A 20806-nucleotide genomic window follows, 5' to 3' on the forward strand; every position below is an offset into this window, starting at 1 on the left:
GACGATCGCTTTCAAAATAGGACCCGCAGCAGCGAGCGAATTGACCTTCGTGCTGCCTCTCGCTTCAACGCAAACTAAGCGGCCAGAACACAGCGCACACCCGAAGCGTCCGACAAACTCTGTCTCCATCGCAGATCGCCTTCAAGATAAGAGCCCGCGCTCCATACGCCGCCGGAGTACGGTTGATCGCATCGAGAGGAGGCAGCGTCACCGACCACGTCTACGTACGAGGTCTACCAAACGTGACACTGTTCAATTACGTCGCGTACTGCATACAGCACGCATCAGCCAGTATACTCATCTTCCACGAAGCAGCGGCACCATCCAAACGCCCAATCATATAACATGAGTGAACACTGCTATACTGCATGCTCGTCTCCTCTTCGTCGTCTCACGCTGGTCTCAGTCAATATTTTGGTGTTGCAACCGCGCTTCCCCGTTTCACGATTCTTTCGCGGTGTTTCTCGCGATTGTACCAAACACAGCAGCATACGACGATGAAAAAGCAGGTGATCAGTAGCAACTGCTTACGCATCATTTAGATAACTTCCACAGGAGATTCTGCGTGTAATTTTTTTCTGAGGACTTGAGTTACATTTTAAATTAAATTCTGTGGTTATACGAGCCAAAACCCCGATTTGATTATGAGGCACGTCGTAGTGGGGTACTATGGATTCATTTTGGCCACATGGGGTTCTTTCCCCTGCATCCAATGCACGGTACGTACACGGGCGTTTTTACATCTTGCGCCCATCGAAACGCATGCGGCCGCCGCGGCCGGGATTTGATCCCGCACCCTCGGGCTTAGCAGAGCAACGCCAAAGCCACTATGCCACCACAGTGGGTCTTTAGTTACATTTCTGCAACTACCAATCGATCTTCGTTACGCATGACGTCACGACTAAATCGGTTGCCGTGAAATGAATTTGTGTAGTCGGCACTATCGCAAAACTTGCCGCAGGCTTATAACAGAGAAATGAACACACGCTGGTCCCCCTTTCCTTTCTTTTTTTTTCGAAGAATCTTATGCTGTTAGCAGATGGTTTTTTCGTACTCTGTGTGATCAGTTGTTCGCACGGAAGAATCATTTTTGTTGTGAAATTACATGCAAACAAGAGGAGTTCGTATTCGCGTCGGGTGCGTACTCGCAAATGCTTTCGTGTGACACGTATACATATATGAAGCTTCCCGCCATCAACACTGCTCTTCTTTTTACAAAAGATTGTCCTTTTTATTATTATTATTATTATTATTATTATTATTATTATTATTATTATTATTATTATTATTATTATTATTATTATTATTATTCATCGCAGGGCCTCGAATGTTCGGTGACCGGGCTATGGCCTGATATCATCGACACGCACACACATAAAAATAAAAGTAGTACAAGCAGATGACAGACGACGACCTGCACAGTTCAACCGCACGTTTTACCTCTGTATTATTTATACGACAGCGCGTTGCACAGTTCATTCGAACGTCGGAGTTACATGCAGCTGTTTCGTTTGACGAGCGACATGCCACCTTGAAACAGGTGGACATTTTAGCTCATGAGTGCACTCACTCATTGCTTAGACGTGAGTGCCGAAGAGCAGTGGCTTATATAACCAGGGGATGGCACACCAGGCACGTGCCCCCTTGATATTTTTGTGCTAGTATGCAGCCTCCCTCCTCCCCCCTCACCCGTCTCGGGTCAAGTGCGCCCCCTCCCCCACGCAATATATATATATATATATATATATATATATATATATATATATATATTTCTGGCAACTGCCGACGGGTGCACCTTGATAACGCATGGCTGGCAATATACTGTCACAAGAAACGCCTCTCCGTGACTATTTCGCTGCTGGCAAATTGGACGTAACACCGTCCGTTAGGCGGTGGTGCAATCAGTGCCGCCAAACGGACGTTGTTACAACTTTATGCATCGACGACTCACGACCGCGCCGCCGAAAGGGCACAAGCGAAATCGACTGTGTATACGTCCGCTGTGCCAAGCGCGCGGCGTATACCTGCGCGCAGCAAACGGATAAGGTGCCGAGCTTCCGCCGCCTCGAACTGGGTCCGGCAGCTTTTGTTGTGTCGTGCCGCGATATGCAGGCCACGAGTTGCACAAGGCTCGTCTTGCGAGGCTCTCGCCGGCCGACGGTGGCCCGGCTGACGGATGCGCCGGACAATCGGCGGCGTTGCGCGAGAGGGGCCGGGCGACGCCGGATGGGCCGTTGCGAAAGCGACGCCGGCAGTCCTTACAACAGGCGCTTGTGAAGCAGGCCTATGCGCGTGTCACACGGCCAACGTCGGAAATAAATAACGACAAAGAATCGACGGCAGCGTATCCGAAGCGGCGTGTTGTGCCCTTCGGCGCAAAACGGTACATTTCCGGCGTTCACGCGCGACTTCGTATATTATTGTCGAAGTTAGAAGGTGCTCTGACCGCACGAGTACGGCGCCGTTGGCTCTCGGTCGTCCAAGCCGAGGACTCCAGAACCGAGAAGCAGCATTTAGTACCCTCTCGTACGCAAGACAGAGAGAGACAAATATTTATTCATTGAGGCCAGGACCGGCGACGGGATAGAGGAAGTGCAAGTAAATGTCTGTTGAATGAGATGGAAAACTTACATTAAAAATCTTATAGAACCATCCAAACTTCCAAGCTTCGGCTAACAGTTCGATGAAACAGTTCGGCGTATTTCCCTGCTCTGCATGGGCGCCTCGAACACTATTTTGCTATTCGATGTCTATTTCGAGCGTCTGTTCTTCGTTTTGGCGAGCTATACAACACGGCGTGCCACGGCCGGCTGGTTACTCGTCAATGTTGCACTGACGTTTGCCGACGTGCGCGCACTTGAACACAGCCCACACAGCACCACAACGCGCGGCGCATGCAGCAGTGCAAGGAAAAATGGGTATCTGTGAAAAACACCTGCGCGCCCTTTCGAGCGATCGCTTATCAGTATCGTCATTCCAGTCTACAACGCCAGTATGCATGCCTTCCGCTCTCCTGGCTTTCATGAAGGCAGCCACGTTTGCACGCCTTGAATCGTCAAACCACAGAGTTTGTATGAAACTCCATGCGTCAAACTGTGCCTGACTTGGCTATCGGCATGCACTGTCCTTTTCAAAGAACGTACTCGGTATACGTACGCCAGGTGAATGAACGTATGTGAAATCTCGAGAGCCGATGACAAATTGCTCTCAGCGTGTCGCTTGACCGGGCGCATGGAAAGTGCGAGGGTGTTCGCCAAATGTGGAGCTTGTCATCGTTAACTTGTGCGGAACAGCTGACAAGCGCTAAAACATGGCATGTGCAACCGCTCGATTCAGTCGATCGGGCCAGTCTAATCTCCGACGTGTCAAGTAAGGGGATGGCAAGACAAGGCGTCGGACGATCACAGCCGCAGCGCAAGCTCGTCAAAAAGGGTTAGGCCATTCTCGTCAATGGCATCGCAGCCCATCGGAAACGGACAGCGCTTTCTCTCTTATCTCAGAGCTGGCTGTCGCAGCCGGGCTGTGCAAGCGCGTCGTTCACCGGAGGTTTGCCTCCCCTCCCGCGCACCACAAGGCTGCTTGGCTCGGGGGCCAAGATGGGACTTGGATCGATGTCGAACGCCCTCGAAGGGCTCCGGGGAAGCACGCCCCGCGAGGAAAACAGCCGGGCTCCAGGAGAGAGCGCGGTGCCTATACTGGCGTGACCTCAAAGGCGTGACCACGTAAACCGACTCCTCTGTAAACAGAAGGGCGCGCGAGGACGAAGCGGCGTCCTTGGCGCGGCCATGCCAAGGCTCCGCGTCGTCCGGCCTCGGCGCTTCCGTGACGCCGACGTGCCGTTCAACGTTGGGGAGGACCGGCGAGATTCACGGGCGACAACGGACTCGCCGGAGCGCCCCCCCCCCCCCCCCCCCCCCCTTCCCTCCTGCCACCACAAGACGCCGGCTCCCGAACCCTGGCGCGACTCAGCAGAATGTGCGCCCTGAACCACTTCCGACCGCCAACGCAGGTCACGTGTATCAAGAACAAAGAAAAGAGAGCGTACAGACCGACTTTCTCCTCGCGGCCTTATCTGCAAGCTTCGCAATTAGCTAAATCGCGACCCGTTATTACGCTTGTCATCAGCAGGCATCGGAGCCAGTTTTGTCGTATGAAGTGGAAATTAAATTTTGCGGTTTTACGTGCCAAAAACACGATCTGATTATGAGGCACGCCGTAGCGGAGGGACTCCGGGTTAATTTTGACCGCCTCGCGGCTGCATTAACGTGCACCCAACGCACTGGCGTTCTTGCAGTACACGGGAATTTTGGCATTTCGCCCCCATCGAAATGCGGCCGGGATCGAACCCGCGACCTCGAGCCCAACAGCGCAACGCCATATAGTCACTGTACTACCACGGCTGGGTGTGACGTCAAAAGAAATACTAACAAGCCAGAGCGTCGCGCCGCCGTGGGGCCACAGTTTGTAATGATTTCATTATTTTCTTATCACACGGCGATAACGGCGTACGGCGGTGTCCCAGCCAATGACGAAGGACAAAGAGAATGTAAAAGAAATCATCATTTACGAAATATGACCCTTGCGGTCCTTCCCACGGTCTTCAATTCTTCTCACTCTTTCTACTACATCCTTACTGCACTATTCGGGCTTCTCGACCTATTCTTTCTTGGTTGCGTTTCCAGATTATTCCGTGATATACGTTCACGTTCATGTTCATGGAAGCGTTAACTTTACTATATATATTTTGTGGACGGTTTGTCTCCTTTCATCATGCTTCGTCCCGCCCGAATGGGATTCCGTCATACTCTCGATTCCAGCCTTTTCCCATTGATCTCTAAGCCGCGGTACGTAGTGCAAGTGCTAGTACCATCAGTTAACTTTGAGAACTTCGCCGGGTTCCTCCGCTAAGAGATTTGGGATCCACACGCAAAAATAGATACACAGCAGCTAAAAATGGCAAAAATAAAGGTAGTTCTAATCGCATTCCCGAAATACAAGAGATTTGACTCTCCTTTACACTTTATGGCCACGTTTCTACTTTACAGAGCTTCGCCGAAAAGCAACCCGCCTTTATTTCTTGCATAAGGAACATTGAACGGCCAATTGGAGATGACTGTTGCATAATATCTTGCCCCAACGACACGAAGGACTCTGCGCACACAGGAGCATGCATTTAAGGGGCGCTAAAGAAAAACATTACATCAGTATATAGACTGATGAAGTATTCTTTCAAAACACTATATTCACTATTCTGGCGATAAGACGTTGATTACTATAATAGAAACTGAAGGTCAGAGTGCCACTATTTAAAGTTTCGCGCCTAAACCCCAGCGTCGGCGCGTCAGCGTGACGTCACAGATTTCAAAGTACTTCGCATTTAGGCCATTATCGCTCGGTAAAAGTTCTCTAAATTACACTAACTTTCAGTCTTTGGCTCTTTTAGACCACAATTCAACCAATTTTTACCTTAAAAAAAATTTGACCAGGCCCGAGCGGACGCCGTCAGAATCCATGACGTCACGGCGAGGTGGTGCGAGAACTTCACGGCGGCGTCGCCACCGTTCTTTCAGGCTTACAAAGATGTTCTCGGGGTTTTTGTATTGTAGAAGAGTCGTGCATACTTTTACATCTCAAATAGTTTTTCTTTTTGGTACCCCTTTAAAGTCTACTTTTGCCGGGACGAATTTTAGCATTGCGTTCCTTCCGAAGACCATTTCCGGTGGGAATTTGCTTCCAAGGTCAGTTTTTGAAGCGTAATATATTTCCCAAGCACTTGAAGGCTATTTCTTGAGTTAAATTGATCGTTCGGCTTAACGACGACCACATATTTTTTTTTTTTTTTCGTGTTGAGCTGAAATTCCGTAAAACCATACATCATGTCCATGTATGTGCACTCATATTTGTATATATACTATATGTGTATGCCATTTTTTTTTTTACTTGACTATTGTGATAACGCTTTATCAGAGTCTGTTCGTTTTGCTTGTTTGTAGCGCATGCCTACCATACTCATTCTTGGTGGTACTTTCTTTTCCTTCTCCTTTATGACTCCACTCCCGCTTGGACCTGAGTATGGCCTACAGTATACTGAAATAAGATTTAAAAATAATAATAATAACAAATAAACGTTGGCAGCCGAAAACGATCGCTGTTGCTGCAGCTGGTTGGCATAGGATTTTGTGTCCGCCGTTGTAACGCCATTCGAGCAGACCGCGCGGCCGAACAGACACGCAGTCGCAAGTTTCGACACACCAATAGAGTTCAGCGACATCGTCGTATACTGTCGGCGGAGCAGGCCACGCATCCTGTTCACCAGCAGAGCAGCCGGCGTTCGACCCGCAGAGTCAGAGCGCGGGCGCGCAGCGCATCTACCTCCTCTTCGTCGGCTCGCGTGCGTGCCAGTGCACCGCCCTCGAGCACTGCACATTACTGCCGACGGCACAGGAAACAAACAATAAAGACGCAAGAAACATTACCGTTTCTCAGGATGCGCAGAACAGCTGCTTGTTCAGTGCAATGCAGTGAACTCGCGGTATCTACATATATACACAGACGGCGACAATAAATAAAAGGGAGAGAGAAAGAGGAAACGAGTAACGACGAGAGCAAGACCACGATGAACTGGTGGAATAGTGCAAATAATTTTGCACATTTTTGAGAGCCGCGTTTATTTGGATATTTTACGGCATGCCGGCCAACGTCACGGGAAATGTTCTGTCGGGCAGCGTATACGTGCATGAGCGATGGCCTTCGCCGATGTGTCGTTTTCTGAGCTGAGTAGGCAGGTTTCTCTTTTTTTTTTCAACATAGACGCCATCAAACAGTGCAGGCGTGCAGACGGACAACCCGACGCGGTGTAGCTTAGTGGCTGTGGAGTTGCCACTACTGAGCTCGAGGTCGCGAGTTCGATTCCGGCCGCATTCCGATCGGGGTGAAACGCAAAAATGCTCATGTACTTATATTTAGGCGCAGCTTAAACAGGTGGTCAAATTTAATCCGGAGTATCTCTCCTTCCTCCCCCCCCTTTTCCGTTCCAACGGGCGTGTGTCTTACAATCGATCGTGGTTTTGGCAGACTATGCGATGCGAGCGAGACAGAAAGTTTGTCGCAGTGTTTAACGAAAGAAACCGCTGCCATCGAGATTCGCGCATGGATTCGTGACTCGCGCGCGCGCACACACACGTGGCCCCAAAAGGCGCGTGGCCACACGCGGCTCTCCACGAGGAAAGCGCGCTGCCCGGTGCTTCCCCCCTCAACTCCGCAGTTGGATCAACGTGGCGCAGCGGCGGCGCTCGCGCCTGTGCAAACAGGTCGGTCGGCCAAGGTCGCCGCTGCCGGGCCGCGGCACAAGGCGCATGTGAGCGTTCGGCGAGGAGCAACAGCTGTAGGCATCGCTCCTGCATATGTTACTGCAGGCAGGGATGCCTCCTTATAGGCGGCCTCAACTGCGCGACAAACAGGGGCGCGTGGGCGGCTCCGGCATACGGTCGTGCTGAGCCACTCTTCTATTAAGCTGTATTATAGACAGATGTGCCAGTGAGTCGACGCGAGTCGTGTGCCGCCGCCGCCGCCACGCGGCTGCACATGCGCAAAAATAAAAGCGTGCGTTCGCGCGTCTTTCTCCCTTCGCATTTGTGTTTATGCACATGCCACAGATCTGCACACTGCTCCGCGAAAGTGTGAAATCCGCCTCGTTGGTGTGAAACGCGCGTGCGCATCGGAAACATACGAGCTCTCCCTCGCTTCCTGTTGGTCGTTCTGACGCGGGACGATTTTGCACTTTACTCTCGGGGGTAAAAAAAAAAAAAAAAGAAAAAAAAAAAATACGAGCGCGCCGGACACGACCACCGGCGCGGCTCATCTCTTAAGGCGCCTATGCGCTGCTGCGTGAGCGCGAGATCGCATGTCAGGCTCCTATATATATATATAGACCTCGGGAACAGCGGCATTCCTCACACCGCGCGCACGATGCAACCTTGCGACGTGAAACCGTATAGACACTGGCGCGACATGAGCCACGCCAAACCAAGGGTCTATGCATCAGACGTCCCACGCCCCCCTCTTAAGTGGGACCTCTGACATTTAGTTCGGTGAGTAATCATTTTACGCGTAATCTGACGACAACGAAGTCAATTCGTGAGGTGCAGCTATCACCGCGCATTAATTTCGCGTCCACAGAGACGCGATAAGAGCAGCAAAAGCAGCAAAGAGCAGCAAAAGAAAAAAGATAAAAACTACTTGAAAAAGAAGACAAAGGCGTCACTCGCTCCCTTGAACCAAAACCGCCTTGACGAGTGCCAGACGAAAGAAGAGACGCACGGCCGCTTGTGGCTGCCGAAGGTCACGCGCTGTTGTGCGCGCGCCTCCCTCTGCCACAACATGACTTGCCCGCACCTCCCACCGACCCAAAGCAGTCGCGCTTTTTCAGAGCGCAGCCGACATGGCACCACCTGGGGAGAGGGGCCCGTAACCACTCGCCGCACGACTGGGTGCTTTCCTAATTCACAACTCCGTGGCAGAAACGGTGAACCTGCCACGTTTTCCTTCAAGCGCCGAGTGCGAAGTTCGCCGTTGTCGAACGCACCAGTCGCGGCCGGCGCGTCTTGCAACGCACTGGCATCGAGCGCGTCCGCGTTATTATTGTTATTAGTATACCGACGCGCCCGGAGACTGATATCCTCGTGACTAGGCTGTCCATTAACAGTTATGCAACCAATTAATTTGAGTCTCTCTTTCTCACATTCTGTTTAAAGAGAGAGAAATGAGTTTCCTTCCAGCTGTACCGATATCTTGTGCAGAACGGGCAAAGGAATATGAATAAATGCATCGTAGTGAAATTGCAGCTTTGCTCCCCATCGCACGTACTCCAAATCGACGCAGCGTCGTCCACTGTTCAAGAAATCGGGCTGTAGTTTTTTTTTTTTATTATTTATTGTCGTTATTATATTTTTCAATGAAGAACGCACGAATGAGTTTTCAGCACTTAATTTGATCAAATGACTCAAAGGAAATTCAACGAAAAACTGGGTTGTATTGAGGCTGCCTGAACCTAGCACACGGCACGCTGTTTTACCATATATATAGTACAGCTACGACAGCGAAGTGACATTGATTGATTGATTGATTGATTGATTGATTGATTGAATAAGTCGCGGTGCCTCAGTAGCTATGGCGTTCTGCTGCTGCACACGAGGTCGCAGGCTTAATTCCAGGCCGCGGCGGCCGCATTTCGATGGGCATTTCTGTCTCATAGACCGTGAGTTGCACGGGGTGAGTGATTGCGTGATTGAGTGGGAGTGAATGAGTGAGCGAGTGACGTCGACTAGGTAAGCGACGTAGCCTTTGGTGTTCCGGAAGAGCTCGAGAACCGTTATATCCCTTTCCCGGACAATACAATGAGCAGCCCCTGTCAAAATGGACTGAGAAATATCTCGGCGATCGGAGGGGTGAGGGCGAGAAGACGAGGGCAGCGAACCCTCACCTATACGGCGTGCCCGTCCTCTGGACACCGCCTCTCCCAGCGAGCAGTCTGGAGCAGACCGGCCGCGCGGACGACAACCCGAAGCGGCGCCGAGCAGCAGCAGCAACGACGACGCGGCGGCTCCGAGTTTGCGCGCGAGACACGCGCGCACACACACAGAGGGGCGTGCCTCGGAACGGGGTCGGCCGCGTCCTTTGTTCCCCCGGCGGCCTTCCCCCCAGTGCCAAGGAGGACGACGTGCGTGCGTCGCGCGCTGCCCGCCGCCGTGGTCGAAGCACACCGACATGTCCCCGATTTGCGTCCCCGAACCCTTGCGCAGGCCGGGGCGCCGATCTCCGAACGAAGGAGGCCGCCGGCCTCTTCCTCCTTTTGTCTTCGGCCGCTGTGCTTGTTCCCCGCCGCCACCTCCTCGCTGACCGCGCGGCTGTGCGCGCCCCTCCGGACACACTTCGTGGCGGCGCGGCCTCCGACGGCTTGCCAGCGATGCATAAGTGATCGCTCACGCGAATTCGCCGGAGCGAGTTTAATCGCGAAACGTCGTCAGTGCAAGCTCGCAGCGTCTCAGTCTCGCCACAGAACTGGGGGAATGAGGGAACAAATGTGCAGCATCAATCTCGATCGAGCAGGCTGCACAAGATCTTGAGCGATATAGCTACAGCTTCCGCCCAACCCACGTATTCTGAGCACTTAATTCGTACAATGAGACAGAACGCATCTGGCGCATACGTCCCTCATCCGATGTAAACACGAACACACTGTGCACATATAGAGGGCGTTTCATTTTCGCTGCACCAAATTTTCAAAAATTGTCTGTGGCAGATAGCACAGTTATATTCCTTGATCAAAACTGCTCGATGAGGCGGCCATTACTTCCACGAGAAATCAAAACGCCTAATTGAATAATTAACATAATTATGCTAATTACTTTTCTAATGAATTATTTTACGGCACATGCTTCAATCTACGAATTATAGCCGCTGAGTTCGCAAGGCGTATCCACTTGGAACGAATTCTCAGGACTGAACCAGTTTCGAGATATTACTTTTCAAAGTGTGCGACGAAACGAACTTGTATTCCAGTTATTTTTGTGCTTCAATGCATACAAGAGTGTTTTCCTCAAGAAGTTAACTGGAACGCCTATGCATTTCGTCGGACACTTTGAAATATAATATCGCGAAACTGGTTCAGTCCTGAGAATTCGTTTCAAATGGATACGCCTTGCGAACTCAGCGACTATAATTCGTAGATTGAAAGATGTGCCGTAAAATAATTAATTAAAAAGTTAATTAGCGCAATTATGTTAATTATTCAATAACGCGTTTTGATTTCTCGTGGAAGTAATTGCTGCCTCATCGAGAAGTTTAGATCAAGGATTATAATTGTGCTATCTGCCATAGGCAATTTTTAAAAATTTGGTGCAGCTAACATGAAACACCCTGTATAATCCACGTACCTTAATGTACGTTTATACAGAAATATAATATTAGATGTCGAGTTTACAAAACGACAGTGCAAGAAGCAAGAAATAAAATTCAAATAAATTCATTCTACGTGTGCTTCCTCGTAAGTTTCAATTAGGCGTGAAGTTTAAGAGAAGACGTGCGGGAGTTCCGACTGTCCAAGTGAGATCGGAGCACCCAAACAGAACGTTTGCCATGGAGGACGTAACGCTACGAGAAGCGTCACCGCACAGCCGTTATCGCCATGACGTCAGAGAGATCTGCTCGCGCGCCGGCTCTATACAACAAGAGCGGCAGAGCTGTTTACCGGACGGTCGGAGAAATACTGCCACTTCGCCCACGCGCGCCGGCGAACAACGGTGCCGAGCGGAGCCGCGAAAGGTCGCTCCTTACGCCAACACGAACATCCGGCCATTCGGCGCCAACGCTCGGGGGAAAAGCCGCATCGTTTCGACATTTTTGCCTCGGCCTCTCTCAGCTTTCTAAGGCGCTCGTCGCAGCCGTCACAAAGCTTCGCTGCGAGATGAATTAAAAAATAACGAGAGAAAGAACCACTTCGATTTTCTTTTATGTCACCAACCCAACCCAGGGGAGTCTCCGAAGCATCGCGCTATATTCATATATAGTTTCGTGAAGGGGGTCGAGTACTTTCTTGCGCGTCTTCGGGGATGGCGGCGGCTAGACGGACATTGGCAAAAAAAGTAAGTGTGCTCACCAGTCAGAAATGATCGGAAACGAAAGAGAGGGAGAGAGAGAGAAAAGGGGAGGGGGGCACGGTTGCCTGCATCCCGCCTCTTTCGGTTTATCCTTCGACCGCGGGGTTCCGACCACACTTGCAGCATTCTTCGCGAGTATGAACTGATTCGCACACCAGGAGCTTTCGCAACAAGGCGCGTCTACACGCAACCTTTTTTTTTTTTTTCTTTCTTTCTTGTTACTTAGTGGATGTTGCGCGCGCCCTTTCCGAACGCCGTTCGCCGACCGACGCTGCCCTTGCCACTCCAGGTCTGCTGCAGACCTTCGCTCGATCCCGAATCCCGACTCCAGCGAAAGGTTTTTCGCAAGAGCTACTTCGCAATCAGCTCCCGCCTCCCCTCCGGCCGGCCGCCCACACCAGCGATTCCCTACTTTATTCCCTACGCTCTCGCAGCGCCCTCTGCAGCGCACGCGCCAGGCGACTGGATCCGTGGCTCGTTTTTACGCACCGCTCGTAGGCAGCGGCTCGGTGGCGTCACAGCGGAAATTTTCGAAACACAGTTGCGCGGCCCACGCGCACCGCGCTTCGCGCCCGGTCCAACGATGTCGAGTGAGAAGAGGTCGGCACATTCCCCTTTTGCTTCGAGTTTCCTCCTCCTCAGCTGTGAGCGATTACGCGGCAACTGCGACGTGGAAGGCGTGTCCAGTTCCCCAGGCCGCAGGGCGAAATGAAAAGCCCCCGCAGCGGTGATTTATAACGGGGTTGTTTCACCGGCATCTTCTTAATTGTTTCCGGAGCCGATATGGAAAGCCCGCGGTTGCTAGGCGACGCGGGAACCGCGTATTCCCTGTCGCCTCGTCCTCCTCCAAGGCTCCCGAAAACTATATGGCTGGCGGTGGGAGCTGCGCTACCACCTGTCCCGACTTGGTCGCACGCATGCGCCGACAGCCCAGAACGCCAGGCTCTCTTTAAGTCTACAGGGGCGCGGGTAAGCGTCCATGGCCGCGAGCAGGCCACATTGTCTGGCGCTAGAACCGCGGAGGTATATTATAGTTCGCCCTTTCGGACAGTGCAATGCAAAACGGGTATGTCGGGTGACACGAAAAGCAAGCGGGGCTTTTACGTAAAAAATTCATACTGTGATCATCATGTAGAGCGGAGATCTGAAGGCTATTGTCTATGCGAGTTGCCATTATGGCCCTTTATAGCCAGCACGGGACTAATGAACAGCGAGCGAGCTTGTTTAAAATCCTGCCTTGAAACGACGCTGTGGCTCCTCTCATTAGCTGCCTTGAAAATAATTCGTCATCACAATTATCATACATAGAAATTATTAGCATAATTCATCACGTTGGTGCTACCACTACAGAGGGTTAGTTTTGGCAGCTTTACAGATAATTATGAAAAAAAAGAGAGATTGAGAGAAAACGTTTAGAATTCCAATCATCATTCACCAATGCCAAGTTACACTCGAAATAGCGCTCAAACTGGCGCCACACATGCACTACAATTGTTATTTATTGCACTCGAAATTTCGCAGTAAACCGAGTTTGTTACAAATATTAACACTTATACGCAGTAATTGTACATTGTGGTGGAAATGGAAAAAAAAAAAAAAACACCCGAGAGGAATGATAAAACTGTTTTCGCAACAAAGCCTATACGGTCAATTCGAAGGAAAATCAGATGCTACATACACCTGTGATTTCTATATAAAGGTTGAACGACTGCACCTGCCAGGCCGGCCACTAGTAATTTTATTACGATATATATTGTGCACCTTCTTTTATATATATATATATATATATATATATATATATATATATATATACATAATACGTGGAGTCAGCCAGCGCGCGCGGTAGCGCTCCACGAATACGAAGTTTTGTGCAAACCTGCATTTCCTTGGTATGTCGTCACCCTGACAGGACGATAACTTAAGAGAAGGAAAGCAAACACACAGCTGTTCAGAGATACCCGCAGGAAAGCCGATCTTGAGATGCGAGGTATGAGCGCAATTACAGCTGTCACAATCGACCTAACGACATTTAGTGAACGTTACATTGCAGTCTGCAGAAACTGAAATCCTGCATTCCAGCCTGCAGGTGACATTTAGCTTTGGTCTCTGCGAACATGCAGCGATCGATCTTCAGACAGAATAAACCAGAGCCACGTCTTGTGTTTCATCTATACAACTGTTCTGCTATAGGCCGTCACTGGTGTTCACGCACCCCAAAGTGAGCCATGTTCACCGACTACAAGAATGCGACCTCACACTGGAGATCACGTGTGCGTAACTGTCACGTATGCATAAGTTAAACAGAAAAATAAAATGGGGAGGGGGAAAAGGGGAGTGGGGGGCGCCTGAATTTTTGCAGTGCTTGTCGACGGACCTGGCACAAAAAAAAAAAAAAAAAAAAGCCAAGAAAGCGTTGGCTCGCACCCATCACACATAATACGCGCTTGCATACTTTCAGTATATGACTCAACACGAACACGTTCTCGCAGGATTTTTGCTTGATTATATATAGACACAGTCTGAATTGAGTCCGAACGCCTTCGATATGTTTGTTTGTACACCAGTATGTTTGTACGCTACCTTACGCCTTCTGTGCTACACGAAACGTACAACGCTGGACTACCTAGAATACCGCTATGTCTTGCAAAAGATAAGCGCAGCGAGATTAGCATGCTGGAACTAAGTGGAATAATTTTCATCTCTTCTCTCTGTATTTATGGCGAAAACAGTACTCGGATGCCGACCAAGACGAATATTTTTTCTTAACTGACGTTCCGGCCTCCCACACGGGAGCCTTGTTCACAATGAAGCTTCACTGTGAACAAGGCTCCCATGTGGGGGCCGAAACGTCAGTCCACGTGCTATTTTACGAAAATGTAAGCTTGAAAATAGCACTGCGTGAAGCCACTATCACGGCACCTCAAGCACAGAAATGATTCGGAATAATCTGTAAACAGTGCCTCGATTTCAGTGGGATTATGTTTTTATTTGTTACTGGCACACATAGGTGGCAAGACGCACTCAGCTAAGCGGCACCCGACAAACATTTTTATAGCAGCGAGGGTCAGTATTCACAAAGTGATTCGTTAGTGACAACTGTTTGTTATCGGCCCGCCACCCTCCGCTAATAATATAACGTATCGACCGGCGTCTGTTATTAAGAACTACTCCAGCGTACAAATTGTTTTGTGAATACGGTACGAGTACCCGTAATTTCTCCTTCTGTACACCTTGGAACTGACAGAGCGGTCGGTGCGCAGCGACCGATCGTAAGAACGGGTGCCGGAAATCGTTATAGCGAACGACGCAATAGCGAGGGTGCCGGCCCATGAATCCGGCACCTTCACAAGGTGAATCCAGCCACTGGTTCGCAAGAATTCTCCCTAATCGCGAGGTCGTTTTTTCAATTGGCCATTGCCTCGATCTCGACATCGCATCGCTGGCACGCGCGGGTGACGCCTGTCAGTGTGCGCTGGCAAACGGGGTGCTATGTCAGGATGCATAATTTATTTTAACACCCGCCGCGCTAGCTCGGTGGCTATGGCAATGCACTGCTGAGGTCGCGGGTTTGAACCCGGCCGCATTTCGATGGGGGCGAAACGCAAAAACGCTCATGTACTTCGATTAACGTGCACCTTAAGGAACCGCAGGTGGCCAAATATAAGCCGGAGCCCCCCCCCCCCCCACTACGGCGTGCCTCACAATCATATCGTGGTTTTGGCACGTAAAAACCGAGAAGTTAGTCTTAACCTAAAGAAGTTTTTCGAACACGATTTTCTGCGGTCTTACACTCACCAAGCATGCAGTTTGTGCGGTATACAGCGGTCTGTAGGAGCAGGCGATCGCAAATGAAGCGATGGCGAACCTATTAGTTAAACCGACCGGCTAATTTCAAGCAGCTCTTATCAACAAAAAATATTTCAATTATTCGGCCTCTCGATCTAAGCTGCCACTGTAGCGTATAAGATGCCTTCCTCTCGACATGTAAAAAGCGAAACTTTGTAAGGGCGCATTTCATTCTGCGTTCTTTTTTACTCCTCATACATCGTGTCGAGTTGCCGATACAGGCGATAACGGCGGCGTCCGAGCCAACGTCGAAGCGCGAGAAATAGAGAAAATGAAATACACCGTCGCAATACACGGTCTCTCATATCGTATATGAACGCAAAAAAAAAAAAAAAAAAAGGCAACTGTCTATAGCTTTCCCCGACAATGCACGCATAGTTTCTTTTTTGCCTGTAATACGGACGAAGTCAGACACCTCGACGTGCCCCCACTTGAAAAGCACTCTCAGATTTTAGTGCACGCATGTTCGCCCCGTCACAAGCCAATAGCCGTTCGCCCGCTGCAATAATGTCGTATCAGAAATTAAACGGGGATTCAGTGGGCCGCGCTCTATCGCCAAGTTCATCACGTCCATCTGCATCCGGCTACTTGAATATGTCGTGGTTGTGCGACGTACAACCTAAAATAATTCATAGAACGTATTCCACGTGTGCAGGTTCACGACACGCGCAGCATTTCCGGCACATCAACTTCACACCTCGAAATATCCTTCTCCCGATGTGATTTTTTTTTCGCCATGCCATCTTCTGACGAGCACTGACTAGCCTATTTCCTCTCTTCTTTCTGTTTAGGCAACCAGGACGTTCGCAGCACTGTCGGCTGACCACACACTCCGTCACAAAGGCGTTCCGCCCAAAAAGCTCTCGCAAAAAGAAAGTTCGACCGTTTTTCCTACTTACCGTCGCCGTGCAGTGGCATTGGCAACCTTCAGAGGCTGTCGGACTATGAACTTCACTTTGGGAATCTTGGCTTTATCCATGCCTTGGCCGCTGACTCGGTTCAGGAGAGAACAGAACGCTAGCACTGGGCTCTGCCGAGTTCTCGTTTTCCTCCTCTTCCGGTATCTTGTATGGCTCGAGCCGCCGTTCTTGTGCACGTGCATCCCCCCCTTCTTCTTCTTCCTCGTTACAATGAGCGCAAATTATAACGAGTTTGTTTTTTCGCTCTGAACACCTTGGATTAGGTGATACTGCGAAATTTACCCTACCGTTGCCCACTTTTGCGGCGGTCCCATTTTTATTAAGGCGAAATCCTCATATGTCTCATCGTTCAGTCGACCTTCACCGACCTTGAGCGACAACCGTTTCGTCGAAGTGAAATCGTACACGATGACCGCTCGGTGTAGTAATTCACTTAGTACACCGACACGGCATCGTGTCTTACCTATATGCAAACGCTCACGCAATTGTGATGGTGTGCGGGTCACCGCCGTCATAGCGTTAATTGAGATAGAGTTAATTCATGCACTCGAACCCTCGACATTCGGTGGGAGTCGAATCCACGACCATTAGTGTGAATTAGGGCGAGGTTAGTAAAGGCACAGTTAATTAAGGCAGCGTCAACTAAAGCACTCGAACCCGCGACCTGTGGTCGAAAAAAAAAACAAGTAATAAGAAGTAGCAACGCATTCGAATGTCAAGTAATTTAATGAACCGAAATGAAGAAACATACAGACACGGTAATCGCTTTACAGGTAAAACAAGAAGAGCCCCAAAAATATCCATTCTCTTTTCTCCACTCGTTCCTCTTCCTCCTCCTCATAACGATAATTAATAGATAGTGATTAATTATTATTATTATTATTATTATTATTATTATTATTATTATTATTATTATTATTATTATTAACCCACATTTCAGAACTTGGCGCGCATGTATCAAGCATAACTTATGCGGGGTAAATGTGCAAAAAAATACCGCTAAAGTTGGACCACTTTTGTCTAAAATGTGAGCGACCGCAGAAGATACGAACACACGTCGCGAAAACTTTGCGCGCAGACAAAGAAAAAGAAAGAAAGAAAATGAAGAAGTGGCCGAAAATGCGAGAGTTCGCTGCCTACGCACTTGCGACGCAGGAAAACAGCGCGACAACATTTTTTTTTTTTTTTTTTTTTTTTTTTTTTTTTTTTTTGCTCTTGCTCGGCAGGGACACGCGCTGCGACCGGCGAACTGCGCAGCCTGACACACGCGTCGAGACGAGACGGACGCATGAACAATCGAGAGAAGGGTATACCAACAGGTGGCGTCATCGATGCGGAGCGAGAAAAGCCGCGCGCAACTGCGCACGGGTCCGTGCGCAAACGCGCCCCACGCAAATGTCGCTCAATAGCTCAACCCTGGTTGCCAACAGAATGACCGCCCCAGTTTAGCACTTCCAATCGCCAAACCCGAGCTGACGGCGCCAGTTCGCGATAGCAAAACACCCGATATCAATTATTCGAATAAAAAAAATTTTTACTGCTAAATTATGTGATTTTGCTATGTGACATTGCAGACGAATACTATAAGTATATAGACCTCATATACGATCAAGAAAGTGGTGACGAGGTAGTACCTTTTCATTAAAGAAAAAAAAAAAATACCGGGTTGTGCCAAAACCACCATCTGATTATGAGGCACGCCGTAGTGAGGGACTCCGGAATAATTTGGACCACCTGGGGATCTTTAACGTGCATCTAAATCTAAGTACACGGGTGTTTTCGCATTTAGCCCCCGTCGTAATGCGGCCGCCGTGGCCGGGATTCGATCCCGCGATCTCGTTCTTAACAGCCCAACACCATAGCCACTACGCAACCGCGGCGCGGGTCCTTTTCATTTCAATACAGGCACGAGAGTGCCTAACGGTATCGAATGCAAACTAGCAGGTGATGCATTTCATACTGGTTCGCCGTTGTGCTCGCCCTAGAAGACTGTACCGATCGCCAAAGACGAGTCCTACTAGTCCAGGTGGCAGTTTGTTTGCTTCGCGTGCTGGAAATTTACGAATCAGACTCGTTGACTCATTAGACGTCACGCAATTCGGAAGAACCATAGCAGAAGTGTATTCACAACGGCAGTCACCGCACCCGATGACAAGACGCGAGCCGACCAAGCGGCAAAAGAGTCGTCGTCTTCTCGCGTCGTAAGGTATTTGTCCCCTCCTCAGCTGCAATGTGAAAGAAAAGCTCCGCACAAGCAGTCTTTTTCACAGGGCTCAAACGGCGGCGCCAGGACGACAGGACCGAGAACGGGGGAATAGGATGGCGTACAATTCTCCCTGCATGCTTCGCACAGATGTCCACACTCTGGCCTATATAGAGCGCTCGAGCACTGCGCTGCAAAGGTAATAAAGAGCGATATCCCAAGCGGATAGTTGCAGGATACCGCACTGAAGATTGTGTGACTTCTTGCGGCGCACCACTCGAGCGCTCTTGGCAGAAGTGGGGACATCTGTACAATTAACGCCCTCCCAAGTAGTGCACGAGGTCTGCGCTCTTTGACCCAGAGCCAAGATATCACATGCGCAGGCCGACAATCAATAAATTTCAATAACGGACGCGGTCGACCATCTACTGTGACTTTTTTTTCTTTCCTTCTTTTTCTCTTTCATTTCATACAGCGAAGCTGTTAAGAATATCGGAGTCAAAAAGTGTCTGCACAGCAAGCGTCTGCGCCCTGGTCAAGAGACGGTCGGATCGAGATAGATAGACAGATAGAAAGATTTTGTTATATAGGGATTGGGTGCGTAGTCATCGCTGGGAGGAGTCCTTAGATGCAAAATCACAGCTGTACAGAGGGCGTTGCGTATGATATGCAGGCGGTGCTATAAAAGCGTGCGTTAAGTGAGGCATTCATATAATAAATTATTAAAATATTGCTAACTGAAAGTGACACGTACCAGGACGTTCGAAACGATTTCTGTAAGAGAACTAAAAGTCGTATGGGAATGAAAACTGCAGTGATAGAGTGCGTACCTTGAAGAATGCGAATATACATTAAAAAGACGTTACAAAGATGCGCGTATATCGTGCTTACATTGCAATGGAGTAATAACAGCTACACACACACACACACATTATATATATATATATATATATATATATATATATATATATATATATATATATATATATATATTGCTTTATTTGCAGTGTTATTTCTGCTATGCGAAAAGGAGTAGCCATCCCCATGTCACCATTATAAGGTGACTACATCTCTGTCTTTTATTTTCATTTCAATAAAGGGAAAACTTATATTATCAAAGTCATCTTAACTGGACCGCGCCAAACAGATCACGGAGACAATAAAACAACTGCAGCTGTATGAAAACTTAAAATTGAATAGGAATGCAACTGTGCAGCAATACGGGGAACATTGCACAGCATTTACGGGCGAAATTTCCTGCAAGTGTGTGGTAGAATTAGGGGAGGCGCAAAAAGTTAACGAAGTACTGCGCGACCTGCTGTAACGCCTTAAACAAGGGTGAAATAATTTTTCCAAATATCGCTATCAATAGACATGTCGAACTAAAATTTTTCACGGGTATTTAGTAGTGTCCCTCTACGAGCCGATGTTGGCATTGAGAACGGCTTTGAAAATTGTAAGTGTTTAATTAAGTGCGCTAATCAGAGCGGAATGCACTCACCGGCGCCAACAAAGGATGAGAGAACACGTGAGCAGTATTTTTCGCGGGAATAAAGCAGTGTCCAGAGGGCGCTGCGGACAGTGTGACAGCTTCGCTGGTCTTTGATTTACGATTCTGCGGAGTCACACATGCAGGTCTGCTAAGGTGCTTTTTTTTTTTTTCTGTCTCTCTCTCTCTCTCTTCTTTCTTTTTAGTTTTGGAGTGAATGTTTTGATTTACAAGATGATGTCACAATCAGATTGCGCAGGCCTCCGCTTCGGTTATCTTTTTTGAGTTGTGCGGAAAAGCTGCTTGTACATTTTTGCGGGTGCGTGTGTGTATCGTGTGTTTAGGCTAAATGGTGGTGGTGATAGTGCTTCAACAGGCAAGTTTGCCAGGCAGTCAAAGCCGAAACTCACTCCGACTGCAGCGTCTCTTTTCAGGAATATAAAGCCCTGTCACCTAACGGTCGGAAGTGCACAGTCACAGAGAAACATGCAGAAGGCGCAAGATCCTACCTCGAGAGAAAGAGACAGAACCCCAATCCGCGTCCTACCTCGAATGAACTGCTGGACGCGGACACAGAGCGGAAATCCACTTCTCCACAGGATACCTATAGCAATACATCCCGCTCAGTAGAACGCCAGCAAGAGCAAATAAAATGTTTCGCGTCGCTGAACTCGTTGCAGTCTGCAAAGAG

General features: G+C 49.2%; 1 protein-coding gene across 5 annotated transcripts in view; it reads right to left on the reverse strand.

Annotated features, from left to right (window-relative positions):
* The window catches only part of LOC119434002 (zinc finger MIZ domain-containing protein 2), a 251819-nt gene that overhangs the window by 40757 nt on the left and 190256 nt on the right, over window positions 1–20806 (reverse strand). The window contains exon 1 of one of the 5 annotated variants that reach the window (XM_037701307.2): window positions 16403–16516. The exons of 3 other annotated variants lie outside the window; for them this stretch is intronic. In XM_037701307.2, the coding sequence (XP_037557235.1) occupies window positions 16403–16482 (80 nt within the window). In that variant the 5' untranslated portion in view covers window positions 16483–16516. Of the gene's footprint in view, window positions 1–16402; window positions 16517–20806 lie in introns of those variants that run through there. One more of the 5 variants, XM_037701300.2, reaches the window with a different exon arrangement.

The sequence above is a fragment of the Dermacentor silvarum genome, chromosome 1, assembly GCF_013339745.2.
Source record: "Dermacentor silvarum isolate Dsil-2018 chromosome 1, BIME_Dsil_1.4, whole genome shotgun sequence".
Classification (NCBI taxonomy): Eukaryota; Metazoa; Arthropoda; class Arachnida; order Ixodida; family Ixodidae; genus Dermacentor; species Dermacentor silvarum.